Source organism: Chrysoperla carnea, chromosome X (genome assembly GCF_905475395.1).
Source record: "Chrysoperla carnea chromosome X, inChrCarn1.1, whole genome shotgun sequence".
In the NCBI taxonomy this organism is placed as follows: Eukaryota; Metazoa; Arthropoda; class Insecta; order Neuroptera; family Chrysopidae; genus Chrysoperla; species Chrysoperla carnea.
Genome location: NC_058342.1, coordinates 23,506,331 through 23,534,022, shown reverse-complemented (window position 1 = coordinate 23,534,022; position 27,692 = coordinate 23,506,331). Strand labels below are relative to the sequence as shown.

General features: G+C 30.2%; 1 protein-coding gene and 3 non-coding genes across 4 annotated transcripts; 2 read left to right on the top strand and 2 right to left on the bottom strand.

Annotated features, from left to right (window-relative positions):
* Positions 1–631: 631 nt before the first annotated feature.
* On the bottom strand, positions 632–22,593 carry LOC123302490 (solute carrier organic anion transporter family member 74D). Its single transcript, XM_044885433.1, has 3 exons — positions 22,347–22,593; positions 2,015–4,359; positions 632–1,045 (listed from the first exon to the last, which is right to left on the bottom strand). Exons 2-3 carry the CDS (start codon positions 4,251–4,253, stop codon positions 903–905), a joined length of 2,382 nt encoding a protein of 793 aa, XP_044741368.1. The 5' UTR covers positions 4,254–4,359; positions 22,347–22,593; the 3' UTR covers positions 632–902.
* Trnaa-ugc lies at positions 14,625–14,696 on the top strand. Its single transcript has one exon. It is a non-coding gene; the product is annotated as a tRNA-Ala (tRNA).
* Trnaa-ugc lies at positions 14,951–15,022 on the top strand. Its single transcript has one exon. It is a non-coding gene; the product is annotated as a tRNA-Ala (tRNA).
* Positions 22,594–26,859: 4,266 nt separating the features above from the next.
* Trnaa-ugc lies at positions 26,860–26,931 on the bottom strand. The gene has a single exon. It is a non-coding gene; the product is annotated as a tRNA-Ala (tRNA).
* Positions 26,932–27,692: the final 761 nt, after the last annotated feature.

The following is a 27,692-nucleotide window of genomic DNA, read 5'->3' as shown; positions in this document are numbered from 1 at the left end:
TATCGTGTATAAGGATCATGCAAAGACCCCGAATCAGCTAAAGGCTAATATACAACAAGTCCTTGTCGAAATTTCGTCGCTAAGTGTCAGAGATTGAACAGAAATGTTAATAATTCAAGTACTTAACTTTCAAGAATACGTAAAAGTAAACTTTAAGAGTATATATTTCGAATAAGACCTCTCTCACTCTCGTCCGAGCCCCTCCCGCTAACCAGGGGAAAATTCAAATAAGTAATTCATCGTGTACCTTTTTACTACACGTGTTTTTGGAATTATGGTCATGTAAAAATGAGATGAATTATTCCCAAGAAAACATAAACGTATAAAAGAGGTTTTACTGTATTCAATTAGAAAAATGAATTCACTCCTATTAATATTAATAACTAATGTATTATATTCGATGTACCTAGAATTATATAGAAATTAAAAAAAAAAAATTGTTCTAGTAAAAATATTTATTTTTAATCAGTCTTATATGTATTTTCTTTTAGTGATGTGTGTGAATGGAAAATTTTTTGTGTTCTTTCCACAAAAATTTTCACAGTTCGTAGCAAAAAATCGGCGATTTTTCCATTTTTTTTTTGTTTGTTCTTGTTATTAAAATAGATTTTTTTTCTTAGTAAGGGCGGAAAATTTATTTGGAGATTCATATAAAAAATTTGTTTTTGTACTAGAAATTTTGTGTTTTTTTTATATAAAAAATTATCCAAAAATATGATTTTTGGGGAAGTAAATAGTATTTTAGAAATCGCTACATATCTTGCTTGCTACGAACTCTTCGAGATAATTCGTTTTGCATTGGATATAAAATATTGTTATATATTTTGCAAGGCATTGCACTCACACGAATGCTAATTAATCGAAATTTGTTGATCTTCAATCGTTGAGGACGATTTTGACTGTCAAACATTACGATCGACATTATTTGATCGTTGTGAATCGCGATCATTTTGATCTTCATCATGTGCAAAATTTACACTGCCTGCCTTGTACCAAACAATAATGTCTACGAAAAATGCGCATAGTAATAGAGCACCAGTTATACCTGAAAATTTAGAAAATTTTTCATCAAATTTTTATAATTTTGGATGTTAAAGTTCAAACCCGTCAGCACTCGCGTTATGAGCATTTTACTCACGCTCGATTTAAAACATAAATTACTTTTATTTTTTAAATGGTTGTGGTTAAATCTTTTTCATAAAATTTCATTTATTTTTGAATTATTAATTTTTCAGATTTTTTCAATCTGCCTACAGTTTTTATATGTTATACAGGGTGTTCTATAATTGACTGCAGAACTTAAGTTTCCTGAATAAGCTGAGAAAAAAGAGAAGAAAATGTTCTTTACCAAATTTGGATTTGAGGCCTTATTTACGGGATAATTAACATACTTAATAAACTTCACATGCAATCATCAAAGAAATCCAAATTTGTATTTTAGGGACCAATATTATTGTAGAAAATCGTTTTTATACAAATCGTAGACAATAAAAATGTGCTCGATTTTTTAAATTTTCTTAAGGGTGAAATTTTTTAATAAATTTCGTATATGATAATTTTGGCGCAAAAAATAAAAAAATTAGGTTTATTTTTCGATTGGATAAGTAGATTTTGAGGTATCGACTAAAATTTGGAAGCGATCTAATTGCCAAATGAGCTTATCCATTTTTTGAAATTTTTTAAAGAATTATTTCGTTGAAAAAATCGAGAAAATTTCATTCTTAGTATGATTATTAGTTCCCTTACTTTTAACTGCCCCGATTTACCCTCTCTGGATCTGCGCTTGACATTCCTCTTATTATTAAACGATTAATCTTGCTATACATAATTTAACAGCTTGTTACTTCTAAGATCTTAAGAAACCTATAATAAACCCGGCTCCGAAATATTTTCGGAGTTTAGAAAATATTTCCGACTACAATTCCCAAATAGTCAGGGATCCATTTTCCATTAAGATTCTGAGGTGTTGACGGGGAACACAAGTGTTAAATAAGAAAATAGTTGAAAATCTTACCGTGATAAAACATTCGGAATATATCAGCATCATAGAGCCAACATGCACCTTTTTCGCCACACGCCATTTCCCACACTAAGCACGCTGAATCAACCACAGCACCATAAATAATCGGACATGGTACATTTCCAAATAATCCAATAGCAAATTGTATTAAACCTAAGGCCATTGCTTTGTCACGCGGATCCACACATCGTAATATCAATAAAATACTACCAACTTCACTTGTCGAATGTATAAAAACGAAAAACGAGAACAGAATTATATATATCCAAAAATTACTACACTCAAAATCGCAATAACCAATTTTCGCAGCTCCGAAATACGTTGTGGAAGTTCCATGATTAGTATCAAAACTATGATGTTCCGTTGCATTCGCCATACATAAACAGTCGAAGAATTCCGTTATTTTACCATCGACAAACGTAATATTCCGACATCCAGCATGGCATGCCGAGAAATATGTTTTATTATCTTCACCACAAATCGGACTAAATTTTTCACGATCACACGCACAATTTGGTTCACATGTTGGTTCAAATATTGTCACACCCCCATCCCGTTGCAGTCCCGCAAAATCATCCATGGGACAACCAATAAACATTAATATACCCATACCGATTGCGTATGTAACCGCTGTAAAAGCAATCCAAGCAGCCACAAATCGTGCATTCGGTTTTCTTCGTAGAATATAAAAACCGCTGATAACAATTCCAACACCCATAACCAAAATTCCACCAACGCCAGATATTAAATTCGCTGTGTGTGCGGGTAAACGAAATTGAGATTCTAAGTATTTTGGTAAAAATGTGTAAATTCCCGCAATTGGAAGAATATGAAGTACACTACTCGCTGTTCGAAACATTAGAATATCGTTTTTGAGCAATCGTTTGATAGCTTTGGGGAAATCTCGTAGACTAGGATTCCTATTTACCTGATCTTGAACTTTGTGGATAATTCTTGGTGCCATCGATTCAACTTGTCCAATTCGTTTCTTTTTTAATCGTTTTGGAAATGAAAACATCGCAATTGATGCTAACATCAATAAACCAGAAACTAGGACTAATCCTAACCACCACGCGCCAACCCATCTTGGATCAGTTTGACTAATTTGAGGATCAATTGATAAATCCGCATATAATCGAGTACACAGCGATCCTAACATAAATCCAAGTGCTGGACCCAATATTCTTACTCCGATTGTAATCGCAAAATATAACGGTGATTCTCTGCTAGCCACATTATCGTCAATATACGGTATCCCCAAAGTGTATACGGCTGTTTGACCCATTCCAACGCCTAACAACGATATAAAAAAGATGGCCAGAACAATTGTAGTCACTTTCGATTGAATTTGATGTTCTGTTAAGAAATCATCTTCACAATTTTGACGATTTTGTGGAATATTACGTAACGTATCGTTTAAATACGGATGCGTAAAGTAAATATCGGTTTGATTAAACGATTGTGGATTATTTGGTCGACATATATTTGGAGCTTTTGAATCAGATGTGTTTGTTACGTTTGAATATGGACTAGGAACCGTGGATGCAACCCCACTAAATAAAATATCATTGGCGTGAATTAATTGTTTCTTGTAGATAAAATGAGGTAGTGAACATGTGAAAGTTGAGAAGGCGAATAAAACCATTCCCCATGCAATCCATTTGGGACGATGCCCATGTCCACCGTAATATGTGAGTAACAACGACGAACCAATTTGTCCAATTTCCGTGGCACTCATAATTAAACCAGTTGTTTTCGATTGAATTTGGAACAGTTTCTCGATAGTGGTGATAACACTTACGAAATATGTATAATACATTCCTTGTAAGACCCAAGTGATACAAAATACAACCAAAAATGCTTGTTTCGATGCAAAAACTTGTAACCATTCAGGTCGGAATGGACCCAAACCGCATATGGTATCAGAATCATCTTCTAATTGAAGTTCTTTGGAATCAACTGGCCAATCAGGTGATGTACCGTCTGGATCCGGTTTTCGACAATTATTCAAATCATCCGCGCATATACTGGTTAAGGATATCTGTTCTTCGGTGATAATTCGCTCTCCATAATTATTTGGAGTTTTCGAATCACCAGTTGTGGTTCGATGACGTGTTAACGACGTTGTATCATTGTTATTTTTTATTAACGATGTATTATTCTTTTCTTCGGCTGTAAATGGCGTCCACGGTCCAATTTCCGAATTTTTCGTATCCATTTTATTCCCGTTCATCGTGCACTGAATTATTTTTTGCACAAAATTTTTCTAGTAATTTAATTCTTTTTTTTTTTCAAATTTGATTTTATTACTAACGTCAATGTAGGCCGTGCCTCGTTATCTGAAAAATTAAAAATAAATTTTTATTAGTATTTTTCTTTCAAGAAAAATTGTATGATATCTAATCTTGGATTAAAATGGATTTAAAAAAATCATGTAAAAACCATGCAAGAGAAGTGCATTTGAAGGTAAGCTATTTTTAAACCCAGATTTGATAAATTCAAGGACAAATTTAGAGACAGATTTCAATATCATCAAAGTTTATTTAATATCCAGGGGCGGCGGAAGATTTGGTGAGATGGAGACTCTCTACTTCAGGCATTATGTCATAATTTTTTACCTCGAATTGAGCTGAAAACTATTTTAGTGTTTATATAAGGATGAATTTTTGTTGACTTCGAGTTGAGACTTACTTAGTTATTGAAATAAATACCACGATACTCAAAATAAATTTATTTCGAGTATCGTGGTATTTATTTCAATAACTATATTTTAGTGTTGACTTACATGAGGGTAAATTTACGAAAGAACTAGAAAACCTATCGAAAACTTTTCATTTTTCTTACTTGACCATTCGTAAATCTTATATTAGAAAATTGCTACATTTCCTACAAAATTTATCGAAAAATGAATAGGGACAGTTCCGCAAACTAAGGAATTTTCGGCGTCTTAACTAAAATATCATGAAAAATGAGTTTCTACATATTTTTACCCGATTGAACAACGCAAAGGAGTGGTAATGTGTTTATCAGTCTATGTCTGTTCCTAAGTGGCACACTAGAGGCCAAACGCATCGGCCGATTTTGATTATTCTTACGTCAATCGATTTGTCTTAATCTTTCGAGTGCTACTGAAGATATGGCAGAAATGAAAAGTCAATATGGGGACCACGAGACGCCATATTGTGAAAAATAATGTATGTGCGTTCCTATGTTTCACACTAGAGGACAAACATGTGGGTCGATTTTGACGATTCTTACGTCAATCAATTTGTCTTAACCTCGCCAATGCTACTGAAGATATAGCAATAATGAAAATTTAATATGGCGACCACCAGACGTCATATTGTGAAAAAGAAACCAATGAAATTCGATGAACTATGTCAAGTGGGGTATCATTGAATAGCTATTAAATAGAAAAATCTATTAACGTAATAATCATTAAAACCGTTTCACGCATTTGGTCTCTAGAGCGACCTCAAAGGACCAAACATACATACATAGGCTGAAAATGAAAGTCGACAAGCTATGGTAAGTGGGGTATCGTTGAATTGGTATTTGAAAATCCTAGCTAAAAGGGTAAAATAAATAAAATTGTTTAAAAAATCAAAAAACCCGGCTGAGTTAAATATAAACTGGAAATAATAAAACAAGTCCAGTAGTTTACATAGCGACTTTAACAGTCGGAACTCATTATTGGGAAGATTCGAGCCGGCGTAGATTTTAATGGGTCCCGACTATTAAAGTCGCTATGTAATCTTCTGGATTTGTTTCTTATTTTACAAAAAGAATGTCGAGCCGAAACCAGACTCATTTTCTTCCTTAGTTTGTAGAACAAGACATATCCGATTATTATCTCATTTACAGGAAAAAGTTTAATTGAATACAATGGAAACAAGTTAAGAGAGAAGTATTTAAATTTGGTGCTTAGTTTTTTTTTATTTAAATTTTATATGACGTCAAAGAAAAATGTCATTTTATTTTTTTGTCAAAATGATGAATGATTTTATTTATAAGTAATAAAACACGGGTGTAGCAACAGGGGGTATATTGGATTCTTATGTACCTTCTGATGTTGAAAATTTATTCAGATTGAATTTTATAATTATGAACTTTTATACCATGTATATATGAAATATATTAAGGTATACTAAGTTTAGTTCCAAGTTTAAAAAAATTGATGCTACGAATAAAATTTTGGTATAGGTGTCCAAAAAATCACCTAAATACTCCATTTTCGGTTGTCCGTCCGCCTGTCTGTCTGTGGACGCGATAACTCAAAAACAACCAATTAGCAACAGAGATCCATTGGTTCTTGGGTTCGTAGGACCCATATTTTAAACCGTTAGAGATACAAAAGTTGGAAATAGAGAACCGTTAGAGATAGAACTAATGTAAAAAATGTTTCTAATAAGAAAATAAACAACTTTTGTTTGAAACATTTTTTCGTAAACTTCACTCTTTATCCGTGAGAGCTCTTTATCAGTTATGTGTGTGTGTGACATGTGACATGTCTGGCTATCTTTCTTTACTTATATGACGTAACAAAACAAACGATTGCTTAATCAGCACTGTCTATACATGGTATTTTAACAATTAACTCAGTCAATTGTTTTTATTATGAATTTTTTGTATCGGTTAACTAAGAAATTGCAAATAATTCAAAAAAAAAAAATTTTCTGGGCTGATTAAAGTCCACAAATCACAAAAATTTGATTAATTTGATTAGCAGGCTAATATTTTCTAAGAAATTTCCTGAAATCGATTCGAAAAATCGTTTTTCGAATGGAATTTTAGATAATATCTCGGAAACGATATATTCAATCACCAACTGAACTCGATTTTTGCATTTTTTTGATAAAAATTACCTTATCCAAAATTTTGTCTATTGCGCATTATCATAAAAATGGTGTACGATTTTACCCACTTATATAAAGCCGTAATTTGTACGGGGCCTTTGAAACAAAAAAAAAAAGACTACGTCTATGCCAATATAAATTATTTAAATAAATGTATTTTTCAATTTTTATATTTAAACAAGGATTTCTGGTTTCATATGAAAAAGGACTTATGTTTAAAATAAATTTGTTAGTCTAATTAGTAAAGTATTGTCCGAGTCAAAAATGAATTATTTTTAGATTTTCAGATAAAACACAGTAAATTTATTATTTGACATTAATTTTTTTTGGAAACAACCTATTAATTTAAAAAAAAAAAAATCAACAATGATTGATTTTATACCTGAATTTATGCATTTGAATGGAGTATCACAAGTGGTGAAGATAGGAAAGGGGGGGGGCTAAAACATTCTCTTTTAGCATATTAAGGTAGAATGTCCGTAAACGTCTATTCCTCTGTCCCTCTTTTTAAAAAATTTAAGCTCGCTTCCTCTTTTGGTTTTTGAGTTATCAAGTTCGCAGACAGACAGGTGAAGAGACAAAAAAAAGCAAGTGAAAAAAACAATTGACTGAGTTAATTGTTGAAATACCATGTATAGACAGTGTTGATTACTCTGTAACATTACACATACATACATGTCACGCACATATAACTGATATACCCGTTAAACACATACTATAAAATTTGCGCTTTCACGGGTAAACATTGATGTTTACGAAAAAATGTTTCAAACAAAAGTTGTTTATTTTTTTATAAGAAACATTTTTACACTTAAATTTTTGTTCTATTTCTACCGGTTTACAAGATGGTTAATACGGACCCAAGACCCAATTGACCTATGTTGCTCATTTACGAATTCGACCTCACTTTTTACGTCCTGATGTGCTGTAAAAATTTCAACTTGATATCTTTTTTCGTTTTTGAGTTATCATGATGACAGACGGATAGACGACAGACAGACAACTGGAAATGGACTAATTAGGTGATTTTATGAACAACTATACCAACATTTTTTTCATAGCATCAATATTTTTAAGCGTTACAAACTTGGGACTAAACTTAGTATACCTTGCATATTACATATATGCATGGTATAAAAACGAAAAGGACTAATTAGATGATTTTATGAACAAATACCAAAATATTGTTTCTATCATTAATATACCTAAGCTATTCAAAATTTTGAACTAAATTTAATATACTCTTGATCAACTACATAAATTCAAGGTATAATTGTGAATTTTGATTATCTCTATTTCGAAATATCTTTAAGAAAATATTTGTTTAAAAATGTCACTTTTTGTAAAAATTTTTATTTTATTGTTATCAAGAACCAGCAGAGCCCGATCTAGCTATTTAGCCGCTCCGGGCAAAAAAAATATTTGCCGCCTTCACTCTCATACCATAAACAGGAATGGCTATTTTAAATTTTGAAACTCGATAACTAAATTTTTAATGTCTGCGTAAAATATGCGCCTACAAACCAAACATTTTTCGGTGTGCTTGAAGCATTTTTATCGATTAAAGTATTATTCAGTATTCAACAATGAATTACCAGAACATACCGTTTGACAATTCAATACTGTACAAATTAGTGAATATTTCAAAGTAATTAAAACTCTAATTAAATAATTCAGTAACTTAATATTAATTTTAATTTCAAAATTTCAAAAAAGTTGGTGTATACCTAAAGCACTATTTAAACATATATTAGGCGAAATTTGTCGGTCTATAACTATATAAGTCTGTGAATATTGCAGTAAATCACAATCATAGAGGTATTACTCTATGATCACAATACATTAAAATTGGATCACAATAAATGCATAATAGATGGCAGTAACATTTTTTTTTTAATGAATAATAATAAATCAATGATAATTTGATTTAGAATGGCGGGACTAAAACTTTAATTTTAAATAGTTAAGTAAAAATATAATTTGAAATAAATTTAAAGTCAAATGAATAACAATTTAAATACACGCTACTAACAAGTTTGAACTAAGTAGTCTGAACTGTAACTTATACTTAACTATAAGTAAATATTAAAAACGTTTAATATTAATTTAAATTTAATATGAGACAATAAATGACATTTTTTTTATAAATATGTCTTTCGTAACATTTTATACAGAGTGTACCACCCCATCCCCCTAAAACTATTGCATATTAGAAGAGCAAAACAATAGGTTATATCTCAAAATAGGACGATCTTGGACCATAAAGTCGGATGTTAAAAATTGTTATCATTCAGTCTAGAGTGAAAATAGATCGGGAAAATGTATGGGTCGGAGGATTCAGGACAGAAGTAAAACTCATACTTTATATCGAAACAAAATTTATATAAATTATAAATATTTATGATTGATTATGTAGAATGGCAGTAAATTACCATCTGTGAATGGGAAATAAAAGTATTGCTAATATTAGGCAATGAGAAGAAGAAAAGGAGAGCGGAGTTTCAAGTTTCGTAACATTCCAATGTCAAGTCGTCACTTATTTTTAGCGTTCCACTCTCTGTATTTGTTTTTTGATTGGTGCGCGTAAAGAAGTTTCACTTCAAAACTCTGTATCAACCACTGAACAAAAAAATTCTTAATACCAACCGATATGAGGTGGTGTAACCTCATCGCGAGAGGAAATATGGCGAATGGGGCCATGAATGTGATACAACTACCGTATGGGGTTGAATGGTGAAGTTAACACAAGCGCATTAGTTGTTTGTATGAAAGTAATATACTGTCTAACAAATTTCAAATAATTTTGTTTTGAAATTCAACATTTTAAACAATCTTTTTTTGATGAGTTCTACCACTTATAAAGATTATAACAAAATAGTGATGTGATTGGCACAACCGCATGAGCAGATTTATTACGTTTATTAAAAAAAAATTAAACTTCTTCGAGTCGGACTTGAACCAGCGACCTATGGATTACTATTGATTATAGTGCCTTAAGTCGACCGCTGTACCAACTGGGCTTTCGATGGTTGTTATGTATTATAAAAATGATCAATGAGTTTATTTCAAGCTCTCTGTAAATTAGTAACAATAATCTTCATGCAGTCGACACAACCTCACACAAGCTAGACCTGGCAGCTACGTGTTCGTGGTAAACAAATCCTATATTTAAAGGAAACGCAAAGAAATTTTACTTTAAATCGTCTATTCGCTTTATTTACACGATTATATTTTCCAACTAAGTACAATTTTATTTTCCATCAATAAAATGCATGACTTTAAACTAAAATCAATCTCTTTCATAGAAATAATGATTTTGTTTACTTAACTTCAGTGATTTTGTATCAATGAATTCATATTTTAAAAACAATCCCATTCTATTGTAAATACAAATATTTAGCTGTACTTGTTTCATGCAATCATTAGGAAATTTTTTGAAAGTATTTTTACTTTATTTCAATATGAAACGACCAACTTCGGGATGAGGTTGTTATTATTATTTTTTTCAGTGCATTTTTTCTAATACGCGTGTTTTAAGGACACCCTATACTATTATTATTTTATTATTAAATACTTAGAATTTGTACATAATCAAACGCTTTATACATCTCTGGTCGTCTAGTATTCTTTTTCTTAATGACAATTCATTTATCTTCATTTAATAAAATAAATAACTTATTTATTTGATTTTATCAAAATGCGATCATGTTTTGTTTTTGTACAGGATGATACAGAGTCATTCGCATAGGCGTACCCAACTTTTGGCTCAAAAATGGACAAACCCATTCGTCGTTATAAGCGATGTCGCTATAATCGATTTCGCTATAATCGATTTTGACTCTATTTGTATAGTATAATTTAATACAAAAATAATGTCTTATGAATTTTTGTCTCATTTTGAATACAAACTTAACTAATAAATAAAAACGCAAGATAAAAATAAATTTTTATAAATTCGGTATTGTGTGTCGTTTATAATTGGTTGACATCTAATAGTCCAGAAGCTGACATGCATTGTTATTCAAAAATCTTAACCGTATGGTGGTTGATAGTTGATGATAAGACAATATTTTAGTTTCCAATAAACTTGACTAGGAAATCCGATGTTTTCGGGATATTGGATCATGCGGATGCTGGCAGGGGTTATAGTTTTGAAAACAATCAATTTTTTCGAATGTCATACTATCTGTTGCTATCTGTGGCTACAGATGTAGCAGAATAATAAGTGTATAATATTTTTGTACTTATTATTCAAATTTTTGCCCCATCGCGTAGTTAAAGGTTCATTTAATACACCGTCCCCCATCATTAAGGTAGTATTCTGGTCTAGAAATTTGAAAAAATCGACTTTCTTTTTGTGCATATTTTTAAAGGTTAGACCCTTAAGAATATTTTTTTTATTTAAACGGATTTTTCAAAATTCGAATCATTTTCGGAGATACAGCGGATTTTCTGATAACGAAGTTAGAATTGATTGCTCTGTACTGCGAGCTTCTGTTGTTTCAAAAAAAGGCAAAACAGCTCGGTAAGCAGAAATTAATTACTTTGCAAGACATTGCATATGAAGTAGAAGAAAGCTCAAAGTATGAATCTGGAATCGCCGATTAATCCAAAGTGAGTAATATTATGAACCGAGTTACTCTGCCGTAATTGTCTCTCAAACTTAAAACGCGTTTTTTTTGAAACTACATTTTTCGTGGAGGTTGACATGATATCATAAATATCGTCTCCATAGTCTGAATCTCGGATTTTAAAAACTTTTAATTTTCAAAAAGGTCAAAAAAAGGGGTTAAAATGAATTTGTTTTTTCATTTCGACGCCTTTTTGTAATTTCTTTTCCCGAGATTCAGAGGACAACTTTTTAATTTTTTTTTTATTCAGATCACTACAAGGGCTAGAATTGTGTCAACCAGGGTGCCGTGCTTTTTTTTTGTAGCCCCCACTTCAACCTGTAATTCAAAGAATTTTTAATTTTTATAAATTTTCATTTTGTATTTTTAAAATGTCAATAAATATCATAATATGAAAAAATGGCTACATAAATATTTCTAATTTCTAATAACCTTTGTATGAAGAAATGCCTACAATTGAGGCTTCTAAACTAGAAAGCCCCCTTAAGCCCATTAGGAGCTTAGGCAAAAAATTTTAATATCTCGAAAACGCTATATTTCCTAGCCAAATGTATACAGGAAACAATCTTGTCTTATCACCGATTATCAACCCATTTCTTACATAAACACGAATGCCTGCTCCTAGACTATAATTGCATATTTTTGGTGAACATATCCCATGCTGAACCATAAATAACGAACAGGATTTGTGAGTATGTTCACGGCATGGTAAGGTGCAAGAAATTAAAAACGTCATGAGTGTATCTGTGTATGTGTTGTGCATGAAATGAACTCAAAAAAAATGTAGTATGCACGCCACACGACGTCTATATATGGATTGTTCTACAAACTAAGAAGAAAATGAGTCTAAATTCGCTCGGCTTTTTTTATCTGCAAACGCAACGCAAAGGAATGGTAATATGTTTATCAGTCTATGTCTTTTCCTATGTGGCACACTAGATTTCAAACGCGTTGGTCTATTTTGATGACTTGCGAGTGCTACTGAAGATATGGCAGTAATAAAAATTCAATATGGCGACCACCAAACGCCATATTGTGAAAAAGAAAACAATGAAAGTTGGTGAACTATGTCAAGTTGGATATCATTGAATAGCTATTAAATAGACAAATCGATTATCGTAATAATCATTAAAATTGGTTCACGCGTTTGGTCCCTAGAGCTTTGGATCAAACATACATACATAGGCTGAAAATGAAAGTGGGCAAACGATGGAAAGTGGGGTATCGTTGAATAGGTATTTGAAATTCCTTACTTAAAAGGGTAAACTAAAAACTTCGTTACTATCTGGAGAATGAAAAACTGTACGGCTATGGCACATAAAAATAGAGGGAGAAACTAAATTTTATTAGGGATGTATTAGCACGGTAGTGAGGACAAAAATGAGCACAGTAGTGGGAACTTACACATTTGTAAATTCCTATTTACAAATAGTCTTGAATTTTCAATTATTAAAGAAACACTATGGACTCCAATCCGACAAACAATTCGTTTGGATTTTTTCTCCTGTGTATGGAGGTATTAAAAATATTGCAACTGCACCAAATAAACTTGTTTATTCTTTTTGAAGACGTTCGCCTTGAAATTCATACGAGGTGGGTTGTTTTTTTTTTAAATTTTTAAAGTTCATTCACAAAAAAATTAAAACGTATTCCTCATAATTTTTTGAAAAATTTTTTTCATATTGTCTGTTTTCTGTCTAATCAGTGTCGGTTCATTGAATTTTTAGGCTGTAAGTTAATTGGGCACTTTTTTCGGTAATCAAATGTTAATGATTAAAGTAGTTCGGCTGTTTGAGCATGTACGGTGTATGTTCATTTTTTTTTTTTTTTTGTGGCAAATGATAATTAAAAATCCCTTGATCACAACAAAAACAGTTTTGAAGCCTCTTGCAAACAAAAAACAAAATTGTGAATTATTACATTTTAAAATTGTGATTTATAGCACAGTACCTTATGGACTCACAATAATATTAATTGTACAAAAATAAATCGGTGATTGAGTTTCAAAAAAGTTTTCATCATGAAGAAAATTTATCTCAGGTTCTGTTTATACAAAAAATTCATTACCTTACGGCGATTTCCAAAAAGAAAACAACATAAAACTTTGGTTTTTGGCGTCAAAAAAAAAAAACTAGTCAAATTGACGTATATATTTTATCTTTTACGATATATTTAAAGCATTAAAAAACATTTACGTGATACAAATATTATTTTTATTCATAATTTAATTCATAACTTAGATTTAATAAATTGAATGAATATAAATTAGTTGCTAACTTGACTAGCCATGTGACGGCCGAACTACTTTAAATATTGATAATTATTGATTTTTTAAGATCATATTTACCTTTCATTAGATACCGTTTTTCAGAGGCGGCGATTTATATAGATTGAGTGGGTAAAATATTCGAAAAATTTCGAGTTGGTATTTTACTTCGGAAATTCTATTTACATAATTTTTTTTTAATTATAAATACAGGGTGCTTTTTATAGTTCACATTCGCTTTAAACTTGAAAAAGAAGTTTTATCAAAAAAAATGCTTCAAGCAAAAAATGTTGGGTCTATAGGCGCACATCTTACACTGACATACAAAAACAAAATAGCTACATCGCCATAAGTCTTTGTTGAACGATTAATTTGATCACGTGGAAGCCATCCATCGATAAATATAATAGATGGCTTTAATGGTTCACTTAAAACAACGAGGGATCATTTTGTAACACTTTCCCCTACATGGTTTTCAGGGAAAAATAAATACTGTTAACAAAAAAAAAAAATAAATAATGAATTTTTTTTTGTAATTAAATACATAAAAACTGATAATTTTTTTAAGATAAGACGCTTTTAAAAGCGATACCTTTTTGTATTTACATACTTACATCATTTTTAACAAAAAAAATAATATAAAAAACGTCTCTCTTAAAATAAATTATTGCTCTACACAATAATTCTTAAGTTATGTTAAATAAAAAGAATTTCTGTAAAATTTTAGTTGAATCAAATTTTTAGACATATACGAAATTATAAACTTATGCACTGTAAGAGAGAGGTAGCTACACGTTTTGGATAGAGTTGAATTTATGCATATTAATGGTGTATTATTCCATTTTTTGACAGGGGATGTAGCTCAGTGGTAGAGCGTTCGCTTTGCATGTGAAAGGCCCGGGGTTCGATCCCCCGTATCTCCACATTTATATTTTCTTTATTTTTTTCGCTTGCTTCTTATATAAATGAACTATTAATATCTGAGAAATTGACTAATCATTTTTATTTGATCTTTATGTCGTAGGTAAATTGTTTTGGATAGAGTTAAATTCAAGGAGATTAATGGTCTATTGTTAAAAAAAAAAATTTAACGATAACATCGATAAGCGAACGGGTTCTTAATTTGAAGACAGTTCGAGAGAATAATGTCTTCCATATAAGATTATATTATTCAAAAGGGGATGTAGCTCAGTGGTAGAGCGTTCGCTTTGCATGTGAAAGGCCCGGGGTTCGATCCCCCGCATCTCCAAACTTTTATTTTTTAGTATTTTTTTCGTTTTATTCTCATATAACTATTAATTTCTGAGAAATTGATTAAACCTATTTCTTTATGTCATAGGTAATAGAGAGGAGGGGGAGGGTATTAACAATGGCCTTATTAAATGTCCAAGATTTAAAAATATTATTTCCTATACCATGGCCCCCAATAAATGCATATGAAGAAGCAAATAATTGAAAAATTATTTCAATTATTATGTAATAGTTCAAGCGCGGATCCAGGCAAACAAATTACTCAGATCGTGGAGTAGTACAAGGCCTTAAAACCCATGAAAAAAAAAGTATTTTCTTGACATTACCTCAACATGCCTTTCAATTTTCAAACCCCCTCGCCAATTTGGAAAGACTGTACAGATGCATAAAGCCTTAAAAGCGTCGAAATCACCCCTCCCCCTTCCCCATTTAAAATATTGATGCATAGGGGCATGATATAAGATCATGCCCCTATGCAGCTAACTCAGCTTTATTTCATAAATTAAAAGGAACGGTTTTTTTCTTCGTTTTTTTACCAAACATCTCCAAAATCCCTTAACTCGTCTTCTAGTGGTTATAAAAGGGACTTATAACGTACTCTCTCCGTTGGTAAAGTGCATAAGTTTCCATGAAAAATAACTAAAGAATAAGTTTCCAGGAAAAAGACTAAAAACGTAAGAACATGAAATATACATTATTATGTATTAAAGATGTATTTAAAGGCGCAAAATTTTTGTATAGGTAGACTTTTACTCAAAGAATATGTGGTTAAAATTTCAACTTAGGTATCCATAAAAATTTTAAAAAAATCATTGAAAATCGAAATAAAATACATTGCTCTTATGGAGAAATTTCAAAAAAATGACATATTTTTTTTAAATAATTTTCACTTGGAACGAATGAAAACAAATTTAAAAAAAAAAAACTTTTTAATAGAAAGTAAATGTATTATCAATGACATAAAACTAAGTATAATGAATGTACAGCAGAGTAGATTTAGGGTTGAAATTATTTTTATCTTATTTTCAACTTTGGTGATGAATTTTATTATAACGACATGACTGTAGACAAAACATAAGCATAAAATTTTTCGATACCTGCCATGGTTTTCGAAATATCGAAAGCTAAATAATTAAACAAAATTTTCAATATTTTTTAAATGACATCAAATATCGTAAAAATTGTATTCTTACTTTTCGTCTTATATCGTCCAGTTATAATATAGTTAACTATCAAAATTGAAAAAATGTATTTTTTAAATTTGTGCCCCACATTAATTTCCCTCTAAAAAGTTAACAACAGATGGCATGACATTCGAAAAAATTGATACTTAAGGATGTATGAGCATGGTAGTGGGGGCACAAATTTAAAAATAGATATTTTCAATTTTGATGATAAATTTATATTATTACTTGACGATATAAGACGAAAAGTAAGAATAAAATTTTACGATATCTGGCTTAATTTTCAAAATATCGAAAATTGAAAATTTTGTTTAATTATTTAGCTTTCGATATTTCGAAAACCAAGACACATATCGAAAAATTGTATTCTTATTTTTCGTCTACATTCAGGAAGTTATAACAAAATTCATCATCAAAGTTGAAAATAAGATAAAAATAATTTCAACCCTTAATCTACCCTGCTCTTACATCCCTTATATGGACGGTGACACTTAGTTTTTTTCTTTTCTAATTCATTGCTAATATGTTTACTTTCTATTAAAAAGTTTTTTTTTAATTTGTTTTCATTCATTCCAAATGAAAATTATCAAAAACTTCCAAAATATGTCGTTTTTTGAGATTCCTCCATAAGAGCCAATGTATTTTATATCGATTTTTAATGACTTTTTTCTTAAAAATTTGCACGGTTACCTAAGCTGAAATTTTAACCACATATTCTTTGAGTAAAAGACTACCTACAAACAAATTTTGAGCTTTTAAATCAAACATTGTTGTCATGCTCATACATCCTTAAAAAGAGTATTGATAACAAAACCCACATTATAAAATGCAAAGCGTTCCCACAAAAAAAATCCTGGATCCGCGCTTGGTGTTTAAAAAGAAACTGTAAGTGGAATGATTAATATAGACAAGTGAATCATTTAATTCTTCACCGCACGCCTGGAGAAGAAAACGAAACATCAAACATACATTATAGATTAAAATGACCTGTTTTAGTCAAAGTCATACAGCTCTAATAGACAATTTATTATTACTTAAACAAACATTATATACTTGTGGACAAGTAAACCGAGTTACTATTCAAAACAAATGTTTGAACCTTCGAAAATGAATTGTTTTCATGTCAAAATCGGTTATAATGACATCTCTTATAACAGGGAATCAGTTATTATAGAGTATATCTTTCTACTGTAAGAAATGAAGCATTTAAGGTTTCAATTCTATGGAAAAATATGACTTTTTATGGGGCCCGATTCAAAATGTTCATATGAGTGTGTGGAACAAAGTCATATTGATTAGAAATTCTGCTTGTACTTGAAAACTCAATAAATTGTAGAAAGCAGTCATTGAATCTTATATTTCGGGTTATTTTTTGTCAAGTAGCTTTTTTTCCTAAAATGTTTCAGTTTTTCCTGAAAACAATGGATAAAACGCCGTTTTCTAAAAATTAAACCTAGCTAGATCGATTTTTTACCCCAAAAAACGCCTGCATACTAATTTTCATGAAAATCGTTGATGCCGTTTCCGAGATTGCTGATATATCTAATATATATACAAGAATTGCTCGTTTAAATATATAAGATTTTATCAGAATGCAATTAGGTTGAAGACTGAAAGTCAATGTGGTTTTATTTTGGAATAAACTAAAAAAAAATTAAAAATTTTGCTTATTGATTCTGACTGTCTATATGCTATCTTATAAGTCTATAGGCTATAGATAAGTTGACAATAATTTTAAACATTTTTTTGGAGATAAAGTTTTAAATACCCATATAGTGTACCTTCGATCAAATAACATAATGTGCCATTGATACATAATAGGAATGCACTAAATCTTACAAATAAATTCTTGTTTTTAATGCTCGGAGTCATTATTTTTGATGTGACAATCACATTCTAACTCGATCAATGCTTTCGGCTCAAAGTTAATTAGTGAAGGGAACAGTGTAAGTTAGTATAAAAGTGTAAACGCAGGGAAGTTTCTCAGTATGTAATTTTAACTTCCTCTACGATTAAATATATTGTTAGCGAAGAATATGTTAAAGGAAACTGCGGATAAAAGCTAAAATTTTATAATTAAACTCAACATGCAAACAAACAAAATTAAATAAAATAATTCGAAATTAAATCCGGTGTACCTGATGAGATAATTATATCGAAAATTTTTATATACATACAATCAAAATAGGTTCAAACGATACTGCTTTTAACGAAAAATTGACAAGGTCCTGATTGAATCAAAAAGTGAACACACCGTTTATAACATTATCATCATTCAAGTAGCGCCGTAAGGTGAACATTCACCGTACTTACTCAAACAGCCGAACTATTTTAATCATTAACATTTGATTACCGAAAAAACTTTTATTTTGACCCTTATGAACATTAATCAGGACAAACTGGGTTATAGACCCAGGTTCAAATTAAAGTTGCCAGTAAACGGTCGTGAAAAGACAAGCAAGAATACCAAAAAGTGAGGCTGAAATATCCCAGTTTCACCATTTGATGTTCCAGCTTGTCTTTTGACGACAGTGTTTTCAATTTTCTTCGGAAATTAATCACTTTTAGTGAGAATTACCAAATTATCCCCCATTGAAATTTTCCTCTGAAAGAAACCGCCCTCTTTTGATCTTATAATATTCTAGCTTATGTTTTGACGACCAAGCTTTCATTTTCTTTTAATAATTTTTTTAGTGAAATAGATTTTTTGTTGTTTTAGCTTGTCTTTCGATAATAGAGCATTCATTTTTTCTAAAGAAAGATGTTTTTCACTGAAAAATTCACCAAATTAGCTCCTAGTGATATGTATTTCTGGAAGACAATTATCGATGATATCGAAAAAAAAAAGTTAAAACTATCCCAATTATAAAAGACTAAAGATGGCACAGCATATTTAAATACACTTATAATAAAGTAGGCATCTTCTGCCTTTTCATTCAATGAAAAAATCAGTTGAGTCTAACAGATATGGTTTATATTTTTTTTACTTGTGGCGTTGACATCTTAGCGTTAAAATCGAATATTTAACCTAGTTTGACTGTATAATTCATTTATTCGTTTTCAATGCCCACAAGTGTACCAATCTTTATATGATGAACTCAAATTAAACAATTCGAAAAGTGTTTTACTTTAAATCGATTGAAGACAATTTGTTTTTGTTATACAAAAAAAAAAAACACTTTCTCTCAACAATTTAGTGCAAATGGGAAAGTAATAAAAAAAAAATTGGTTCTTATCTAAACACTACACAACAAATACATACACAAAAGTACCAAGTTCGAACGAAATCGATTTGAAATGAGATGACCTCAATTTGTTTACAACACCGGCATACTTTACAAATCATTATTATATTTTTGAGTTGGTAAAAATAATTTACAATATAGTCAAAATCGGTTATAATGACAGTGAAGTAACTTTACAGCATGGTCATTATATCCGATAGCATATTTATATGTACAATTTTATCTTAATTGAATAATTATCTTATACAGAACTAATAATAATATATCTAAACGAGCAATTCTTGTACATATCACCAATCTCGAAAACGGCTCCAACGATTTCATGAAAGTTAGTATGCAGGGGGTTTTTAAGCTGAAAAATCGATTTAGCTAGGTTTTATTTTTAGAAAACGTCGTTTAATCCGTGGTTTTCAGGAAAAACTGAAACATTGACTGCAAAATATGAATTCTCCTGACATCTATTGGCGACGAAATAAAGTTCATTACCGAGACATTCAAAATGATATTTTGTGGAGACATTCTTCAATGGTTCTTATATTAGTAATAAAATTTGTGCCTTTTTAACTCAAAAAATACCGAATAAAATTCAGTCATCCAGGTACTGACTATTTTAAAAGAAAAACGAAAGTCTGCTCGTCAAAAAAACAAGCTGGTGAAAAAAAGAGTCAGATTGAAGCGTTTAGAGTTTTCTATTGCATGCATCATAGTTTTCTGTTAAGGTAGTACGAGCGTCAAGGAAATTTTAGACTAAGAGTTGAAATTATGTTTACCCTATTTTCAACTTTCATCATGAATTTTGTTATAACTTCATGAATATAGACGAAAAATAAGAATAATCAGATGTCAAAAAATCAGATGATACAATATTTTAACATTTTGACAGTTAGCGGTTAAGACGTAATCTTACAATGATGTTTCACGCTAAAAAATACAAGTTACGGCCAGCATTAAATTTAAAAAATGAGCGACAAAACAGTTAATTAATATCGAAAGTCGACATCTCGAGAAATACATACTAAAAGTAATTCCCAAACCTAATTTTTAGAGAACACATGGTAATAATAACTAAATCACTTCAGCCATATTGGCTATTGAATATGATTATCAATTGTGGGTTTTTCAGTGCCAAAAAATAATTCGTGAAGCACAAATAAAAAAGAGAATAAAAAGCTAAACTATGAATGTAACGCTACATAAGTTTTTAATCAGATGGCAGCACGGCTTAAATTGACCACGTGACCTAATTTGACGCTCAAATTCAACGTCAAGCGTCAACAAAAAAAATACACCTTTAACGTTTCATAAATTTTTATAAAACTACAGTCATTTTTGTTATTTGATTTTTTAATGGTTAATTTAGTTGTTTTTAAATTGAACTAAGTTTCCTAAATGGTACCAACACAAAGTTCCTGAAAACGTTACTAACCACACAAATTTTGTTTATAAATAGAGTTTTTTGTTTATTTTATTGTGCAATTTTAATCAAATAAAATTTTAATCAATTTTAAACAATTAAATTTATTATTAACTGTGTATTTTTTATTTACTTGATTTTATTATCAATTAGTAAATGTTTTATTTTGGAGATCAATAAGTTCTTAATCTAAAAAAATCTTAACCTAAATTTCGATTAAAAAAAATTCAATAAAAAATGTAAAACAGCTTGACATTTCTTTTTCAAATACAAAAATTTCACTTTTTATGAATGTTAGTTACTTTCAATCTAAACCATCACATGTTTGCGATTTTAATGTTTTGTTATTTAAAACATAAAATTTGGAATATGCCCAGTTACAATTGAAAAAGGAATAAATAATTGCCCCCAAGCAGACGTATCCTATGGCCCCCTCTAGTAAAACCGCTCTTTTTCACCTAAAAATTTAAAACCTTTTTTAAATTCATGTTCACCTATCTTTAATATATTCATCAATTTTTAATCTATTGGACATTATAACTAGGAGGAAAAATGCAAGCTTGGTTGTCAAAAAAAGCTCGAATATCAAAAGGTTTTAATTTTTCTTCGGTCAAGAGTGAGTTTTAGTAAAACAGTAATCAAATTAGCTCCTAGTGAAATTTCACCCTGGAGGACTTATTCCAGAGAATTAAAATGTACATAATGTGGGAGGAAAAATGCAAGCTTGGTTGTCAAAAAAAAAGCTGGAATATCAAAAGTTTTTAATTTTTCTTCGATCAAGAGTGAGTTTAAGTAAAACAATTATCAAATCAGCTCCCAGTGATATTTCGCCCTGGAGGACTTATTCCAGAGAAATAAAATGTACATAACGCTAAGTGTACTATCGAATATAACGATCATACTTTCACGGTTGATAAATTTACAATTCGAATATTTATCAAATTATTTCAAAAAAGAAGGTTAATTTTTACCCTGAAAACAGTTTTTTTATGTCGATTAGTCGAAATTAGCAAAGTTATAAAATATAAATTGATCAGAATTTGCAGAAAATTACTGATCTGGCCCTTAAAAGTCATAGCCAACCTAAATATTTTAACCTAAATTTCGATAAAAAAAAACCTAATAAAAATGAAATAGCTTGACATTTCTTTTTCAAATACTAAAAATTTCACTTTTTATAAATGTTACTTTCAATCAAAACTCGACTCTACAATCAAGTCTGCCATACACCTTTTAACAGTGGATATTGAACTTATTTAGAGAGTAAAAATTCATTATAATGTGGGTCATTATAATAAAATTCACTACAAAATAAAAAAAACTCGACATCATATACAAATGGAACAAACATTAAAAACTTGCATGAAATTAGGTACAGAAAAAAAACTATAATTTGTGTATTGATTGAAAATGAAAAAAAAAAAAAAAAAAAAAACAGCTGACAATGATTCGGAAAAATTATATGTTGTGTGTGCTTACCTTGGCAACGAAAGCGAAAATTTTTTTTTCTATAAAAATTTCGTAAACATAATCACAACTATTAAAACAAAAATTGACACTACATAGACATTTGTAAAATTTTTAACAAGTCCATCATAGATAATTGTACCGAATTGTGGACCTAAATTTTCACTACACTGTGCACATTCCTTTGAAAACATAGAAACGAAATTTTTTCCAGTGGTTTATAATCCAACAAAAAAAAAAATTTTTTCAACGTATGGTTTTTTTGGTTTGGGTTGTTCTTTTAATTTTTTATTTATTTATTTTTTTTTTGAATGTTGTTTGTATTATGTCGTTTTAAAATAACACATCGCTTCTTGCGCCCGCAATGTTTGATATGAGACGTATGTGTGTAGTGTGTTTATTTACACACTTTTGTGTTATGTGTATATATCATGAATTCATATTATAAAAAGGACAGACTTAGACAGCCTCTTCAATTTTTCATTCACAATCTTACCTTAGACCATATACTCTGCTGTGACGCATGTATTAGGAGACAGCATAGTTGGGGGAACGGACAGCTAAATCGATCGCAGCGCTATTTTATATATCTTATTTGCAATCAATCATTCGTTTTATGTAAAAAATGACTAGGGCTGTCACCTCGGCACTGACTTTCTACTTTTCGTACAGTGGGAACCATGGAGGTTATAAAGAAGGAGAACGATCGCAATAGAAAATATTGTCCCCAATATATGGACAAAATAAGTGAGGCGCTGGGATCGCTAAGTTGTCTCATTAAAAGCGGGCTGTTGTGCGCTAATTTCAAATGATCTATCAACGTTTAATATACGTGTATATAATATCATTCAAATGAAATTATTATTAATTATTATTATTATTTACTAATGAATAAATTATAAATTATCTATTCTACTTTATAAATTTGAATGGTACTAACTTCATCTACTTGTACTCATAAACAGCTAACTTCGCAGATACTACTTACCGACGACAGCGCGGCTGGTGGCTGAAAAATGAACTATAAATTCTTCAAATTTTCAGGGACAGGCGCGCTAATGCTTTAGCACGTAGCGATCGTTCTCCTTCTTTATAACCTCCATGGTGGGAACCGTGCCAACCTGTGAGGTAATTGCTTAGGTCAGCTAGGGATATTTATTTAAAAAAATACATTTATCAAAAAAATATAGGGACATTTATCAAAAACACATACATTTAATGTCAAATTTTCATATCACAAAACATTGTGATTAAACTGAAATTTTTCGCTTTTTGACTTAAAAAAAATACTTATCACGTATCAGTTTATATCTTTTTTACGAATCTACAATGGACCTAAACAATTATCTCAGATGTTGGCACGCTTAAAGTTTGACACTCAGTCTATCAAGTCAAGTCATTTTTGCTTTTTCGACCCTGACTACGCGGTGGCCTAGCAAAACTCTCTAAGCCGGGTGAGGTCCGAGCAGGTGGCAACCCTACAAATGATTAATTTTCAATTGTTTACATGTAAATGGTATAGTGAATGTTAAAATAAAATTAATGAAAAAATAACAATTCATTAAATTTGTTGCATTAGAAATTGTGAAAATAAGAGACGAAATTGCATAAAATAATATCTTTTAAATGTAAATTAAAATAATTACTTATTTAAACTTGTTGGAAAATAGTATTTAATTTGCAATGTAAACCATCTTTACAAATCATAGACTTATATGTCCATCCATACAATTATATTAATAAAATAGTGTATCGTTACTATGGAAACATCTGAAAATAGATTACTGGGGAAGTTGACACTACCAAAAGGCACTATCTTAACATTAATTTAATTCACATACAAATTTTTAACCTTCTGACTAAATTTAGAAAAAAACTTGATATTTTAGTATAAAATAAGGGCTGAGAAGTTGACAATCCTAAAAAATACTTCATGAAAACTAACTCAATTAACACACAAAGTTTCAAAACTTAATTTGTAAGGGCTGTAAAGGTACGCAAAGCCTTTAAAACTACGAAACAACATGCTGTATAAAAAATGGGAAATTCTTTAGAAACTTTCCAAACAGAGCAATTCTGGATAAGAAATTATTATTTGACTAGGGTTGTCCCATCTTCCAACTTTCTGGTTTATTTCCCGACTTCTGGAACTTTGAGCTGACAATCCCATTTTTTTTACTTTTAAGTACAATAAAACCTTTTACTTTAAAAAGTATTTTTTGTTACGTAGTTAGAAGTTAATGGACGCCGAATATCTTAAGGTAGTATAAGCACTAAGGCAATTTTAGATTTAGGATTGAAATTATTTGTACCTTATTTTCAACTTTCATGATAAATTTTGTTATAAATTCATGAATGTGGACGAAAAATATGAAAATTTTTTGATATCTGCCTTGATTTCTAAATATCGAAAGCTAAATAATTAAACAAGATTTTCAATTCTCGACCTTATATTGTCAAGTTATAATCAAGTTTTAAAATATGTGTCCCCACTATCGTGCTCATACATCTTTAATTATTCGAGCACAACGGTTTTTTTTTGTTTACAATAATTTATTAAAGTTTTAACTTTAATTTAAATAGTTTTCTTTTAATTTCCACCGACTAATTTTGGAGAAATCTATAAAAACATACCACCCATCTACCGTTTTACCATAAAACCAATGGTAAATATGCCTACTTTTGAAGTTATCTAGTTATTTAACTAATTTGGCAACCCCCTCTAAGATTTTCAGAATTGAGTCCAACTTCATATAAAAACAAGTGAAACCAAACAAATGACTGAATCATTTGTTGAAATACCATGCATAGACAGTGTTGATTACTCTATCACATTACACATACATACATGTCACGCATACATAACTGATATCCCCATATAATACATACTATACAATTTACGCCTAATTTGCGCCCTAGCGGGTAAACAATGGTGTTTACGAAAAAATGTATCAAACAAAAGTTGGTTATTTTTTTATAAGGAATATTATTTACATTTAAACTTTTAAACAATTGACTTATGTTGCTCATTTACGAACTCGACCTCACATTTTACGTGCTAAGCCCGCTAAATTTCAGCTTGATATCTCTTTTCGTTTTTGAGTTATCGTGATGACAGACAGACAGACAACCGAAAATGGACTAATTAGGTGATTTTATGAATATTTTCAATATTTTTAAGCGTTACAAACTTGGGACTAAACTTAATATTCTATAATATATTTCACATATTCATGGTATAAAAATCAAGCTTTTTATTTAAAATTGCCATGGTGCTCGTATATCCTTAAGACGGACCTGATTATAAATTGCTATTTACATACCTGTTAAAAAGATTTTTGTATGATTACGTCATTTCTAATCAATATTTATACTGATTTTTTCATCGATCACCACTAGTGATGCAACGCTATCGAACAAAATATAAACATTTATTTATTTAAAAAAAAAATTATATATTCAAATTTCAAGTCTTGACATCAATTTTGAATTTATTTTTATTTATAAAAAATTTATTTGTACACAAATCTAGAAATTGTTTTTATAAATTCATATTTAATCATTTTTCCAATATTTTTTTTATCCTGCATATTATGTAATTAATATATATGAAGGTATATTAAGTTCAGCAAACCTTTTACTGCAAGGCTTACCAGGTTATAGCCCTAGAACTTCAGCCTATTTAGAATTGACAGGCAAAACATTTTTAAATAGATCTCGTAATTTTATATGAATTTCAATATTTCATGTATAATTTTAAAAGCGCAATATTACCAATTTTCTCCCCAACCTTTTTGAAGGGGATTTAAAAAACTATATGTTATCTCTGTTAAGTCAAAACTACAACCGTTTTCGAAATATTGTACTCCAAAATTTAAAAAAAAAAAATATTTTTTGCTTGATAATCCTAAGCAGTTCAAACCTTAGAATTAGATAACTACACTTTTCGAATTATCTATTACTCCAGGCCTTAGAAAAACATTCTACGGACTCTAAGGGGGTTAAGTCGAAATGTCGATCACTTCTTATGTTTTTTTACTCAGAGAATTGATTTTTGAGGGCTTTCAACGTCTGCTTCCTCAATTCACTTTGGTTTAAGGATGTTGATGAAGCCTCCAAAATGAAGGTGGGGGTAAAACAACGTTCGTCTAAATGTAGGCAGTGTCATAAAGTGCTAAGCCAAAAAAAAAATTTTATTTTTGGGGGTGATGTCTTGAACATTTCGGGGAAAAATTTTTCTGGGAACTTTTGACTTCGAGTCGAAACTATTAAAAATCGATTTTATACGTCAAAAAAATATAGAAAATGATCTAATTCTCGAGTCAACAACTTCATGGCTTCAGAACCCTGGATAGCGGCTGCAGTATTAGTAACGGGCGACGAATATTTTAAGATGATATTGTTTGATGGGAATATATTTTGGTCTGTCAAAATATCAAAATTTTCACTTTTTGCAATGTTTGAACATTAACAGCATATGAATTTCAACACCTCTGTTAAATAAAAATAAATAAAATAGAATTATTGGAGATGCGGGGGATCGAACCCCGGGCCTTTCACATGCAAAGCGAACGCTCTACCACTGAGCTACATCCCCTTTTATAAATCAATTAAATATTTGAAAACTTGTTGCCTTTCTAACAACTTTCCAATTTCTTTCATGGATTTAGTACTACTTGAATAGCTTTAGATAGCAGTATATTCCATTTTTAATAATAATTAAAATATTTAATCTTTAAACATGTATACAGTAATAATGGTTTTATATAAATCCTATGAAAGTTGGGGGTTTACATTATCAAAGTTTTGGTAGCATTCAAGGGGCTTCTTCAAAATAACAATTTGAATTTTTTTCTTCAAAATTCACTTTTGTACGGATGCATACATTAACTATCTCTAATTAACTACAGGGAAAAATATACGCTTTTTTCGGGCGCCCCTAAAAAAATGAACGCGCATTGTTATTTTAAACAAGCCCAAATGTTAGTAACAGAATATAAAACATATTCAAAACTTTATTCAGAAGCTGGTCTGGTGACATTTACCATTTGTAATCAATAAAAAATAAGAATTCCTCGTGTGTTACATGGTCTAAGATTCATTTATAATCTTTCTTTGTTTCACTCACAACACTTTCCATATCAAAATTGCATTTAAAATGAAGTCAGTATATATAAAACTATTATACTGACTAGACAGATAAACAAAGATGGATGTAAACAGTAGTTCTATCTCACTTTACTGTGTGATATTCATTAAAAGCTACAGTGCTATGTGTATGTGTGTCTTTACGTTTGTTTTTTTTCTGGGTCTCAGTGTAGTACATTGAGCGTAAGTAGAAAATGAAGGTACTATTAG

What these genes read in the sequence shown, in the direction of transcription:
- LOC123302490 (XM_044885433.1), bottom strand. Translation starts at nt 4,253, where the DNA reads ATGAACGGGAATAAAATGGATACGAAAAATTCGGAAATTGGACCGTGG. An exon ending in ATTCCGAATGTTTTATCACG is followed by an intron (nt 1,046 to 2,014) that starts GTAAGATTTTCA and finishes CTAAATTTTCAG; the next exon opens with GTATAACTGGTGCTCTATTA.